Below are 13045 nucleotides of genomic sequence, written 5' to 3' on the forward strand. Positions count from 1 at the left end.
AGAATATAATTCTAGAATGAATATTTGTATTTATTCCTCATACCTGTCGACCAACATGGAATACAATAATTCACCTGGCATATAAATTGTAAAGGCAATGATGAATTAATTCACATTTTATACATCCCTGCGCTAAAGTGCATTTATCACATTTGGAATGTCTCGTTTTACCCGAGAATTCCTCAGCTTTGCATGTTAGACGTTTTAATGTATTATTGTTTCACTCCTTAGCAGTATACAAAAAATTAGTTAACCTTCTACCGCCGTATGTAACTCCGGGAACAAAACTTTAAACTAAAATTATACGTAAACAATTGAGTGTAGCAACCTGACGACGTTTGTACGCAACAGAGAACATTTTACGGTTGTACGTGGCGGCAACCATCAGTGCAAGTCATTTTGCGCTCACTAGAACGTATCCTTTTTGGGAAGTAGGCCTGTGACAATATTGCTCCGGTTACTCATGACAAGCGGTAGAAGGTTAAAACGTGCTTTTTTCAATACCAGATGCTGCCGAGGCTCACGTTTCTGTTGTCATGTTGGTCAGAACTAAGATTTGTACGATTATTTTGGTTCCGTTTCGTTTTGTTTGTCTTTATTGAAGGCCGGCGACTAAAGTGCTGTGGCGACATTACTGTCATTAATATTGACATTTGCCACAGCGGCAGAACGCTGCACACCATGACATGCAGGACATAAATTTATGAAATTCACAACCCAAGTAACGCGTAAATATTGAGATTACAACACCACTGATTCAGTCGTCACTGACTGCATAAAAGTCGCCTCAAGGCTGTACAGCACTCGATCAGAGTGTGATCGACAATCCTGACAAATTTTCCTGACAATCCTGATTGACAATCCTGATTGACAATCTTGATTTACAATCCTGATATATCTTTGTCAAAATAACGATACACTTTGGTCCATGTGTAGATCATCCTGACTCAGTTTGGCTCGGAAAAAGGGCATATCTGCGATAGTTAAGCTCTTTGTTCGTTCTGCGGGTAAGGGAGTGGGTCACTATTTGGACAATGTGACTTATTAATTTTTCTGAGTGAACGCTGCAGCCCACATAAATTATTCTGGCCCGGGGTTTAACGCCCCTAGCGCCTGCACTGCAATATTCTGGCCCGGGGTTTCCGGGATCCAAGATACACGCCTGAACCCCAGCGGCCTGAGCCATGAACCTGCTGGATATAACTTAGATTTTCGGACATGGTTCTGATTTATGCGTGCGTGTATGAGCATATAATGTGAAAATAATTGTGAAAAGAAGGATCTCGATAAGAATATATACCTGTATAAGATAAGATAAGTTCGTTTCATTCTATTTGTCATAAAATCAATCAAATATTCACAATTAATCCAGGGATATGTGTAATTGGACTGAATGAGATTGAAGATCTAAGGGAGGCACTGAGGATGAGTAACAGTTCACTGCATTCTATTTGTCGTGCAATGAATCACAAATACCCAATTAATTTGTTTATTTTTCAAGGCGTCTGTGTGATACATATGAATAATAATGTATATTTGTAAAACTCACTTCGCAGGAGCATGAGTAACAGTAATACAATAAATAATAAATACATAACAATAAATCATAGTCAAACTACAAATCCCAAATTAAAAATGAATTTGTTTGTTTTTCCAGGAACGTTTAGTAACAAGCAGGAGAATTGTCAAACAATAAATCACAAATTCACAATGAATTTGTTTATTTCACAGGAGCGTTTAGCGGCAAGCAGGAGAATTGTCATACAATAAATCACAAATTCACAATGAATTTGTTTATTTTCCAGGGGCGTTTAGCGGGAAGCACGAGAAGCGCCTGCTGGACGATTTGCTCAGGAACTACAACAACCTCGAGCGGCCGACCAGAAATGAAACAGAAACAGTCGTCGTGAAACTCGGCCTCACGCTTCAGCAGATCATAGATGTGGTGAGCGTGGGCTGAGGAAGTCTTTTCTTATTCTTTCAAGTAACACTTATAATCGTTATCAGGATTATTTTGACAGGAAGATAAAAAAGGCTTAAATCGTTTTAATCAAGAATTCTACAAAATTATTTCCTAAAGCGGTCCCTATATCTTTTCTTAGATAAACTTAGGAAGCCAAAAAAATACCATAAACACTACACGGAAATGTTAAATCGTTTAATTTTCTCTGGAATTTGATACAACTTTTACTCAAAATGACATTAGTTTCGGTATATGACAACGGTTGCCAGAACTCCTGCTCCATCAGTCGAATTTTGCACCCAAGTTCTTCAGTAAGCTACTTCTTGGCCTCATGAACATGGCACAAGTTTGTGGTCCTGGGCCTATACTTTCAAAAAAAGTTAAGAGATCGTAAGTTCATCAGCCAATCATTGACGGCCTTTCGAGCAAAATCCACCAATCATAGACAAGAAAATAGAGCGTAAGTACTTACGTTCACTTAGCCAGTTTTGAAAGTATGGCCCCTGATGTACGAATATTAGAACAACTTCAAACCCTTCTCTAAAGTTTAGTTTCATGCTCGTTGCTTGTCTCGCTACTTGTGTTAATGAACTCTTCATAATGATTTGGAATTAATTTCACAGGAGCCGTGCCGATTGATATCATTTGCTTACCTAACGTGCGTCAAAGTTGCCAAAGAAGTTAAAAAGAATTTTGGATTGCGAGTCTTGATTTACAAACGCTATAATGATTTATATAAATTATGCATATTTACATATTCTGCGACCCAGGTCGAAGACATCTTGCACATTTTTGATTCAGAAATTTGGTTTTGTCAGTTAACTGCATTATTCAACTTGCCCTTGTAGGGATGTCACGATGTAAACAAATATAAACATATACAGTTTTTTCACTAATCTTTGTCTCCATTTTGCTTTACCGTAACTGATAATGAATATTTATGTATTTTACCTGTCTGCGATGTTTAGCGTCAAGAAATGAGATCAATAATTAATTGGGAATCAGAATTTCCTTTCTAGAAATGGAGCATATATTTCATCTTTGAACTCAACAGGATTGTTTTATAAAGGGAATTTAGTTTCATGTCTGCATCAGTATAATATCAATTGACATATGATAGTGTAAATAACAAAATTATCACCTACGTAATTTATGTTTAAAATTGAAAACTATGTCGCAAATAGTGTGTACACGTGTGATACATTACTGATATATTTTTTTGTCCAATAATTCTGATTCGTTTCAAAATAATAAATAATAAGCGCACTTGTGATCTATTTATTAAAACATTTAGGTGTTAGAGAACTCTCAGTAATCCTGAAATCTAATGCACACTTCTGACTTAATTACTGACATATTCATGCGCCCGATAATTATTATTGATAATAAAATAGTATATACATGTATGCTTTACTTTCAAATACATTTATGTCTCCAAAAATTCTGATTCATTTTGCAGGATGAGAAGAACCAGATTCTCACAACGAACGTCTGGCTCAATCTGGTGAGAATTATCCTACGAATATTTTGGCTATTTGGTTGATTCATTGAAAAATTTGGCTATTTTTTATTCATTCATTTCAGTAATTTTTGGCTATTTGATTGATTCATTGTAAAATTTGGCTATTATTGATTCATTCATTTCAGTAATTTTTGGCTATTTGATTGATTCATTGTAAAATTTCGCATCATTTATTTCCCACGAATTAAACTCAACTTCATCCTCGACATTAACATGCCCAATCTTTTATTTCCATTCGAATTTCAGACTAATTTATAACTAGGGTAAATTGGTACTAAAATTAGTTAACATGGTTTGCCATATTTCGTGATTTAATTCTTGTGTCTTAAATATGAGTTTTGACGTTGTGGATGCTAATCAAAATAATTTAATTAGATGTTATTAAAATAATCATTCATTCGTGGCTAGCTACTTTCCAAATATTCAAAAGCTTTTTTTCGTAATATCCTCATATATTTAAAAGTTCTTTTGTATTCGTACGAACTTCAAATATTTTATAAGTCCGATGACATCTCTTCACATTTTTTCCTGCTAGTCTTCCCTCTCGTAATGCTATTACCCACTGAATTTTCAGCAGGAGCCTCTCCCTTAACTTCGTCTCAACTCCTCAAACTTGGGCTAATTACGTGCTAGCAATTCATACGTATCTACTTAACGTTTCTTCTCAAGGGCTGCTTCTTTGCCACCTGTTTACGCGAGTAAAACATTTCCCCTCCCTCTGGTGTCGTCTGCTCGAGACGGTTTTATTGCCGAAAACTTCATCCGTTCCGTTTCCTCGATTTGCCGAATATCAATGCAAGAAAGGTAGTTTTTATGCCACCCGCTCCTAGAACTGGTGACGTTGTGTAAGTTACATTATAGTATAGCAGAATACAACTCTATGGTATGTTAAATAGTGAAAGCAAACTATAAAGAATTTTGTTGCTTTTTTTCTATTTATAATTATACACGTAAATGAGATATAACAATTGTTGAATCCCTAGGATATCGTTGTTGGTATGCATTCTTTGTGGTCAGGAATTTCGACTGATTCGAAAAAATAGTGAGTACTGAATTATTTTTAAACAAGCATATTCGCAGTAACATATCCTAAAATTTACATATTATGAGCTTATTCAACATTGGTTTTATTTTAAATTTGGCAAACACATCTTCAGGGTTATATATGCTGTTGCATTGCATGCTGAAGTTCTGAATCCTCTTGCACGGTATCCTAATGATCTATAACCGTAGGCCCAGTATCTTGACCGTCCGTATCCTGATACGCATTATTTTGATCCTAACATTCTTTGAATCATTATCCACATCCGAAATATCCTTGACTCCAAGTCTCACGATCCTCAGTATTCTAGGACGCAGTATCGTGAACATCAGTGTTCCGCAGGAGTGGACGGACCACAACCTCCAGTGGAACGAATCCGATTACGGCGGAGTGTCCGACCTGCGGATTCACCCGAAATACGTGTGGACGCCGGACATTTTAATGTACAACAGGTGGGGGCTGCGTCCAGTTTTTAGGGGGCACTACTTCTTGTGCCGCGGCAGTGACCAACATGGGCGTGAAAGTGCTGCTTCTCAAGCATACATTGCGAATAATAATATAGAATAGAATAGAATAGATGTGTCGGCGTTGAAGAAATAGGCCCATGGCCTGTTGCTGATTATTGAACTTTTCGTGACTTGATTCACAAGGGATCCGGCCTTTGGAACCCGATCTTTCCATAGCTGACGATTTTTTTCCATAGCTGACGATTTATAGAATTCCATAGCTGCCGATAATATAGAATTTATTGAGAATATTATATTCTGGTGCTCTTGAATTTGTTAAATCCAGTGACCATAATACCGATATTGTTTCATGTAGTTATTGGGTTGGTTGATGTTAGTCATGTGATGCCGACATTGAAGACTTGCAAGCTCTGGAAATTGCCTCAGGTTGTTTCTGAATCTTTGATCCTTACTAAATGATCAATTTAAAGCTTCAAAGAGGCCAAGGCTGTAAGGACAATTCATGTTGAGTCTTATTAATTTAATTTTCACCACTTATTTGCATGAAGAGCTCAGTAACTCTGGCGGTATGTATTAACAAATACGATTGGAATAATTCAGTTTAGAGACTTACGATCTTTGTTTAGGATGAAAAAGTATGTAAGTAGTAATTCAGACATTCTATTTGGAAACTTTCTATCATAGCTAGAAGTTTGAAAACGATGCCTATTTTTTCGTCTCTCATGATTGCACAATACTTCATTAATTGCACTGTAAACTTTCCTTGTCTTCAGTCGACGGCATCTTAAGAAAGTTCGACCGAAAATGCTGTCGTGGATCTGAATAGCAGCAGTCGAAACCTTATTATTATTTGATAAATTCGACGGGAAATCTTTGGTAATTATTTTCCAGCACAATTTCTGAAAAAAATTAATTTTGGACCAAATTACTCCAAATTAATTAATAAATACTCAAAATTTCTTTCAATACTTTACGCAAGTTTTATAAAAAGAATACGGCAATGAATAAAATTTTCAATTCTTTGTATTTGTGTGATTTTTCTTAGGACAAACTCGTATTTTTCCGATGATATTCTCATCAGAGTCAATCGTTCGTAAGATATTCAATGAGGCTCACGTCTCACAGTCGGGAGCGGAAGTCTTGTCGAATGATAGTCTGGAGATCGACTCTGACTCGGTGTATAGAAACTCTATTGAGCTCTTAGAATGAAATTTAGTTGCCGACGCAATTGAGCTCTTAGAATTAAACTTAAGTTAGTTATTCAACTGAAAGGCATGAATATTCTTTGGGGAGTTATTGTTCTCAGAACGATTAATTGGAAAAATTTGCAAATTTCATTTCTAGTGAGCTTATGTATTGCAAATATCGGTTCAGAAAACACAATTTAGGTGAAAAGTACATTGGTATATGATGAATATGAGGACCTGAAATACAAGCACCGAAGAAGAATAGAGCAACCATCAATTGGTGGCCATGTGATTGTACGGTATTTGACGTAACTCTTTATTTGTACTTCTGACATTTCTTTCTAATTAGAGCCGCCTTCCGAATCAACAAAATTAATATTGAAATTTGTGAATATTTTCGTTTGACCGCAAATTTTAGAATAATACAACAGTGTGTTTACATGAGAAAATCCTTCCTATGATTGTTTGTTCGATTGAAAGTTTATGATGAGTGACACTGCAAAATTCAGAATATCATTGCAAAAAGTTCTTATGCGAGAACTTTTAAATTCAGCAGGATATGTGGGACTCTTTTTAACCATTTAACTACTTCTATTCATCCCATTTGATGGGATGAGAAACTCAAATTGTTAAAACTATATTAAAATAATGAAATTTATTCGCTACTTAAAATAAAAATGTGCGCTTCTTTTTGTTTCTGATGGTGTAGCGCGGACGAGTTGTTCCTGAGCACGTATCCTACAAACGTGGTGGTGGAGGACAGCGGCAAGTGCACACACATCCCACCAGGGATCTTCATGTCCACGTGCAAGATAGACATCACTTGGTACCCCTTCGACGACCAGTACTGTGACATGAAGTTCGGCTCCTGGACCTATGATGAGTCCAAGGTAAGACATCACTTGGTACCCCTTCGACGACCAGTACTGTGACATGAAGTTCGGCTCCTGGACCTATGATGAGTCCAAGGTAAGTCATCACTTGGTACCCCTTCGACGACCAGTACTGTGACATGAAGTTCGGCTCCTGGACCTATGATGAGTCCAAGGTAAGTCATCACTTGGTATCCCTTCGACGACCAGTACTGTGACATAAAGTTCGGCTCCTGGACCTATGATGAGTCCAAGGTAAGTCATCACTTGGTATCTCTTCGACGACCAGTACTGTGACATGAAGTTCGGCTCCTGGACCTATGATGAGTACAAGGTAAATGCTGCATTACGAAGCAGTTTATGTGTACGGGGAATTACACATCATTACATAGATAAATTTTTAAATTTTATGATACACCTCGAATGTCATTTTCCATAGCTGATGTCTGTTCGATTACCTATAACCCTGTTCAAGCCAAATAATTTGGTGATTTATGTAAATACTTCAAGCACTTGAGAACCTGTTATACATGATGAGCATTAAGTGATGTTTCAGTCCTTCATTCTTGTACAGAAATTGTTTCAGAAAAGAAGCCAGAAAAATTGTGAGAGAAAGCGCTGAAATATGTAAATACATTGCTATTCCAATACTTATTTTCTCGTTTGATTTTCAATTCAATCTTGACGTACTTCGCGTTGGATTTCATTCTTCATTTTTTTCCCTGTGGTTTGTGATTCCACATCAGAGGCTCTTACAAAAAGAACTTTGTTAGAATCCAAAAGTCAACCACTCAATAAGAACCCGAAACTAAGGCGACACTCCAAGTTTTGCTCAAAAGTTGTATAAGTGATGAACACACGACTGGTTTTTCTACCTAGGACTAGTTTTACAAATATTATTGGGCTATTATTATTACAATTATTATTGGGCTATAACAAATAAGGCTCTAAGGAGCCTTATTTGTTATATATAACAAATAATAAGGCTATAGAATATAATATATAAAAATAATAAGGCTTAGTTATATAACAAATAAGGCTCTAAGGAGCCTTATTTGTTTCTTCGCTATTTCTTCCAGTATTCAATTGATTAGTCGAACGATCATTGACCTGGTGTTAGGGGCTATTGACGGCGTTATTGTATCTATTAATTGATTTTTTCTGACAAATTAAACATGAAGCAATTAATAATCTCAAATTGCAAGTAGAACAAGTGCAGTCTCGCTTCAGTTATTACGCTGTTGGCACTATAACTTAAAATTCGTACAAAATTCTGTACGTATCACAAAAGTTAATTGAGACTCATCCTGTCTCTGACATTTCGAGTTTGATTTTTTTTTGTCAGTACAATCACATATTTTTTTTACTGAACCCGTCATCAAACTTCATTGAATTTTTAGACCTCCATATTTATTCAGGATTTTGTTTTGTTCCACTCCGGAGAACTTTAACTTTATCTGTACTCTTCATCATATCACTCTTCACTTTCTCTCAAATTTTGATAAATAAATAAAATAAAATAAAATAATTTCTCAATTGATTTTTTCTTTTCAATAAAAGACAATTGTGTTTCTCCAGCTAATTTTTTCCATTATTATTTTATCCGTGAATTTTATCCTGTTATCTGGGAGTAAACATTTTATATTTGCGTTACACACGCAGCCCCTGCATAACTTCGTTATGCTGGCGTCGACAAGAAGCTCGAGATAATAGAATGATTAATGTTTTATTGTGTTAGTGTTTTATTATTTCAAAGTTTTGTTGTGTTAATTTCTTATTGTGAATATTTATTTAATTCATGTTTTATTGACAAACAGATCGACTTGCAGCTGCAGAGCGAGGATGGCGGCGACACAAGCGGCTATATCCCAAATGGCGAGTGGGACTTGAAAGGCAAGATTATCTTTCTTGAATTCATTAATTTGATTTTAGCTTTTTTATTCGAATCATTTAGCAACATGTTCAGTTTTAATAACAATGATCTCTCCCGGTTTTCTTAAAATGACCATTGCCTTTCTTTGTAAATAATTTAGGAAAATTTTGAATATTTTTGAGAAAAATCTCTCCCAGCTTGATTAATAGGATCATTATATTTTCATTCGAAACAATTGAAAATCTTTTCAATCCTTATGACAAGATTATCTACCTGCTTATTTGATAAGATCATTTTTTTTAATTTTTTATTTTTTACTGCTACTTTTCTTCGTTATTCAAATAGTTGAGATAAAGCGCCGGTTTCAATTCCCTGCGCATTGGATGATCTTTTGAATAATATCATTATTTTAATGACGGGTAAATTTTTTTAAATTAAATGGCTACGTATTTTTCAAGATCTGTTATTGACAGTGATAAGTGTTTCAATGAAGTTTTCATGTTATTTGCAGTATATAACTTATAAAAATTGATTATCATATTTGTCGCCTCTTCTAGAAGCGAGCTAAATAATTTTATATATATAATAATTTTTAAATAAAATAATAAATTATTTTTTTAATTTCAAATAACTAAAAATTGTCCTCACACAACTACTGTGCAATATTTTTGCTTCACTCTGAATTTGCCTTTGACCTCACCCGATGTGAAGGTCAAACAAAATCCTTTATATCAGATTCTTAATTTACTCTACCAATTAAAGAAACCTCAAATAAAATGTATCGTGCTAGTCTTAGAAGAAAAACATATCAGGATATTTATTTTAAATCATATTTATATGAATGTTATGAAACGAGTCATTATCAATTACCATAGTACGCACAACAAAGCTATCACATGCAACCATGTTTATTGACAATTTAATTGTAAATATCAAAATATTCGTCAAGCTGGGGACAAGCTCCTCATAATATCAGGGCATCAAGGGGAAATTTCTGGGGGAATTTCTAACACAGTCTGCCCTAAAAGTTCCTCGGTCAACATTTGATGAGCCGGAAAAGCGCCTAATTGCCGACGAAATTCGTCCAAAATCGGCGTAACTTCTGCCAAAAATCTATAATTCGCCTCATTAGAGTAAAGTTGTGGTCCCTGTTTGGTGCGACCTTAGGAGACCGCTACTTTCATGCAAATCAAGATGCACGAATCTAGTCCTTTTTTCTTCCTAATTTTTTGTTGACCGAACGTCCCTAATTCATCATAAAATATTATTCGGTGTTATTTTTATTAGTGGCGTCTTCCACAGAGCTTTATTTTTCAAATTTCTGAAAGAACAAGTGTTTATTAAGCCGCTATACCTTTCCCATTTGAGATCCTTTAATTAAAAATCTTAATTCGAAGTAGACTTGTCAGTCTGTGTTCCATCTGCAGAGGCGTGGCAGTTTAATGGGATGCGCCATCTCGATAGCTTGCAATGACGATGTCATATTTGCTGTGTTGCTATGTATTGTGTAATATATCTAATTTATCAGAACGTTAATATTTATGATTTCTTATTTATTGGCAACTTTATACAACAAAATAAATGAACAGTTTTTGATGTATGTATATCTCTCGCCTTATTGGCATATTTCGGCAGAAATTAGTTTACATTATAATTTGGCAAATTTTTCGTCATATCGACTTTGATTCGCTCTTCATGTTTTCATTTTTAGGAAACATTGAATATTTTATGCGTCATTAGATGAGGGATTTTGGTACTTTTCCTATTTTTCCAGATTAACTGACTGATATTTTATGTGATAATTATTTTTCAAATCTCGAGTTCCGATTTTCGGGTGGGTCGAACGACAAACTTCAACCATGATTCCTGACTAAATTTTCCCTAACTCAATCTCGGAATTTTTCTAGATGTTTTATTCTTGATCAAATGTTTTAGCAACAATACAAATTCTAGTGTAGAGTTAATTTCAGGCGTCCCCGGTGAGAGAACATCAAACCAGTACACTTGCTGCCCTGAAGTCTACGTCGACGTTACCTTCAAGATTCATTTGAGACGTCGAACTCTTTACTACTTCAGCAATCTCATCATGCCATGCGTTTTGATTTCTTCAATGGCCCTCCTTGGCTTCACTCTACCTCCCGATTCTGGAGAAAAGCTCACGCTCGGTAAGTAACCAATAACTTTCTTCAGCAAACTGCTGAAAAACTTTCTCTGCGAGGTAAAACTGTGCGCCGGTCTAGAAGTTTTCTTCACGAACTAGGCCGTCTGGAAGTCCAGGTAACGGAAATATTACAGCCAGAAAACCGTGATTCGCCGCTCAGAAGTTCCGTTTGCGAACGAAACACAAAAGGAGCAGATTTTTCTAATGCCGTCTTTAGGGGGAGTAATTATAATCATAATTCATAGTTACGGAAAATTCAAGCGTTCCGACGAATGAAGAATTTGAACATCGTATGAAATGTTCTAATAAGAGTATTTAATGTATCGTCGGGTTTGCTATTTTTCGGTGCTGTGCGTGAATCAGGTCCTGGGAATGATTGAAACGGTTTATTCCTTATCAAAAAGTTCCAGTATTCCTGGACCTGGTCCAGTAACGGTTTATTCCTTATCCAGTAAATAATTTTAGCTCAAGCAAATTTATGCGCACACAAGCGAGAATAAGAAAGATTTATTTCGCGTAATAAGTGGAGAAGCAAAATCGTCCGTAGCCGCCGACTGAGTGCTGTAGTTTCTAAAAATTACACATTAAAGTTGTTGCTATGGAGATCAACCTCCCAAGAATCTGAGCATGTATTGTTATAGAATCTCATGAAATGCATACAAATAGATATTAATTAGTAAATCGAAGAAGTGCTATGGGAATATGAGAAATGTAGAGTGGATTGGTCATCAGATTAAGCATTGCATTTAATCACAAGGAAGAAATCTCGAGTATCTGCCTCTATCTCAGTGTCTATGAATATCTCTTCAATTAATTAATTTTTTCTCCCGTTAATCAAATTGTAAATTAATAACCGTACATTTTCACCAAATTGCTCACATCTGGTCAACCACGATTGACTTTGATTTTTTCTATCATTTTTCAATCAGACACTTATCCTTTACTTCTTAAATCAAAGAATTGTGAAGAGCAACTCTCTTTCACCGAGAGAATGTAGGATGTATGTCCGTAAAGAAGTGACTGTACAATTTAAATCAAGTGTAATGATGCCCAGTGAGGCTATGCAGTGGCTGTGGTAATTTGGGATCGGGAAAATAAATCATCTAACCATTAAATTTCAATCATTTAACCATGGAAAAAATCAAATCATAGCCATCATCTAACCATTGCGATCTTAGAACCCATACGATCGTCAAACCATTCCGTTCATTTTACTATATGATCATGTAATCACTGCAATAATCTCACCATTGCAATCATCTAACCATTGCAATCATCTAACCATTGCAATCGTCTAACCATTGCAATCATCTAACCATTGCAATCATCTAACCATTGCAATCATCTAACCATTGCAATCATCCAACCATATAAACCATTCCGTTCATTTTACTATATGATCATGTAATCACTGCAATAATTTCACCATTGCAATCATTTAACCATTGCAATCATGTAACCATTACAATCATCTAACCATTGCAATCATCTGACCTTTGCAATCATCTAACCATTGCAATCATCTAACCATTGCAATCATCTAACCATTACAATCATCTAACCATTGCAATCATCTGACCATTGCAATCATCTAACCATTGCAATCATCTAACCTTTGCAATCATCTAACCTTTGCAATCATTCAACCATTGCAATCATCTAACCATTGCAATCATCTAACCATTGCAATCATCTAACCACTGCAATCATCTAACCATTGCAATCATCTAACCATTGCAATCATTTAACCTTTGCAATCATCTAACCATAGCAAGCATCTAACCATTGCAATCATCTAATCATTGCAATCATCTAACCATTGCAATCATCTAACCTTGTAATCATCTAACCATTGCAATCATCTAACCTTGTAATCATCTAACCATAGCAAGCATCTAAACATTGCAATCATCTAACCATTGCAATCATCTAACTATTGCAATCATCTAACCATTGCA

The 13045-nt window shown here is 35.5% G+C and overlaps 1 protein-coding gene across 1 annotated transcript in view; it reads left to right on the top strand.

Annotated features, from left to right (window-relative positions):
• LOC108664773 (neuronal acetylcholine receptor subunit alpha-7) overlaps positions 1 to 13045 on the top strand; it is a 76080-nt gene that overhangs the window by 54732 nt on the left and 8303 nt on the right. The window contains exons 2-7 of the mRNA XM_018151454.2: positions 1806 to 1945; positions 3423 to 3467; positions 4870 to 4979; positions 6891 to 7071; positions 8871 to 8946; positions 10897 to 11091. Of these exons, the coding sequence (XP_018006943.2) occupies positions 1806 to 1945; positions 3423 to 3467; positions 4870 to 4979; positions 6891 to 7071; positions 8871 to 8946; positions 10897 to 11091 (747 nt within the window). The remainder of the gene's footprint in view (positions 1 to 1805; positions 1946 to 3422; positions 3468 to 4869; positions 4980 to 6890; positions 7072 to 8870; positions 8947 to 10896; positions 11092 to 13045) is intronic.

Source organism: Hyalella azteca, unplaced genomic scaffold (genome assembly GCF_000764305.2).
Source record: "Hyalella azteca isolate HAZT.00-mixed unplaced genomic scaffold, Hazt_2.0.2 contig4437, whole genome shotgun sequence".
NCBI classification, from domain to species: domain Eukaryota; kingdom Metazoa; phylum Arthropoda; class Malacostraca; order Amphipoda; family Hyalellidae; genus Hyalella; species Hyalella azteca.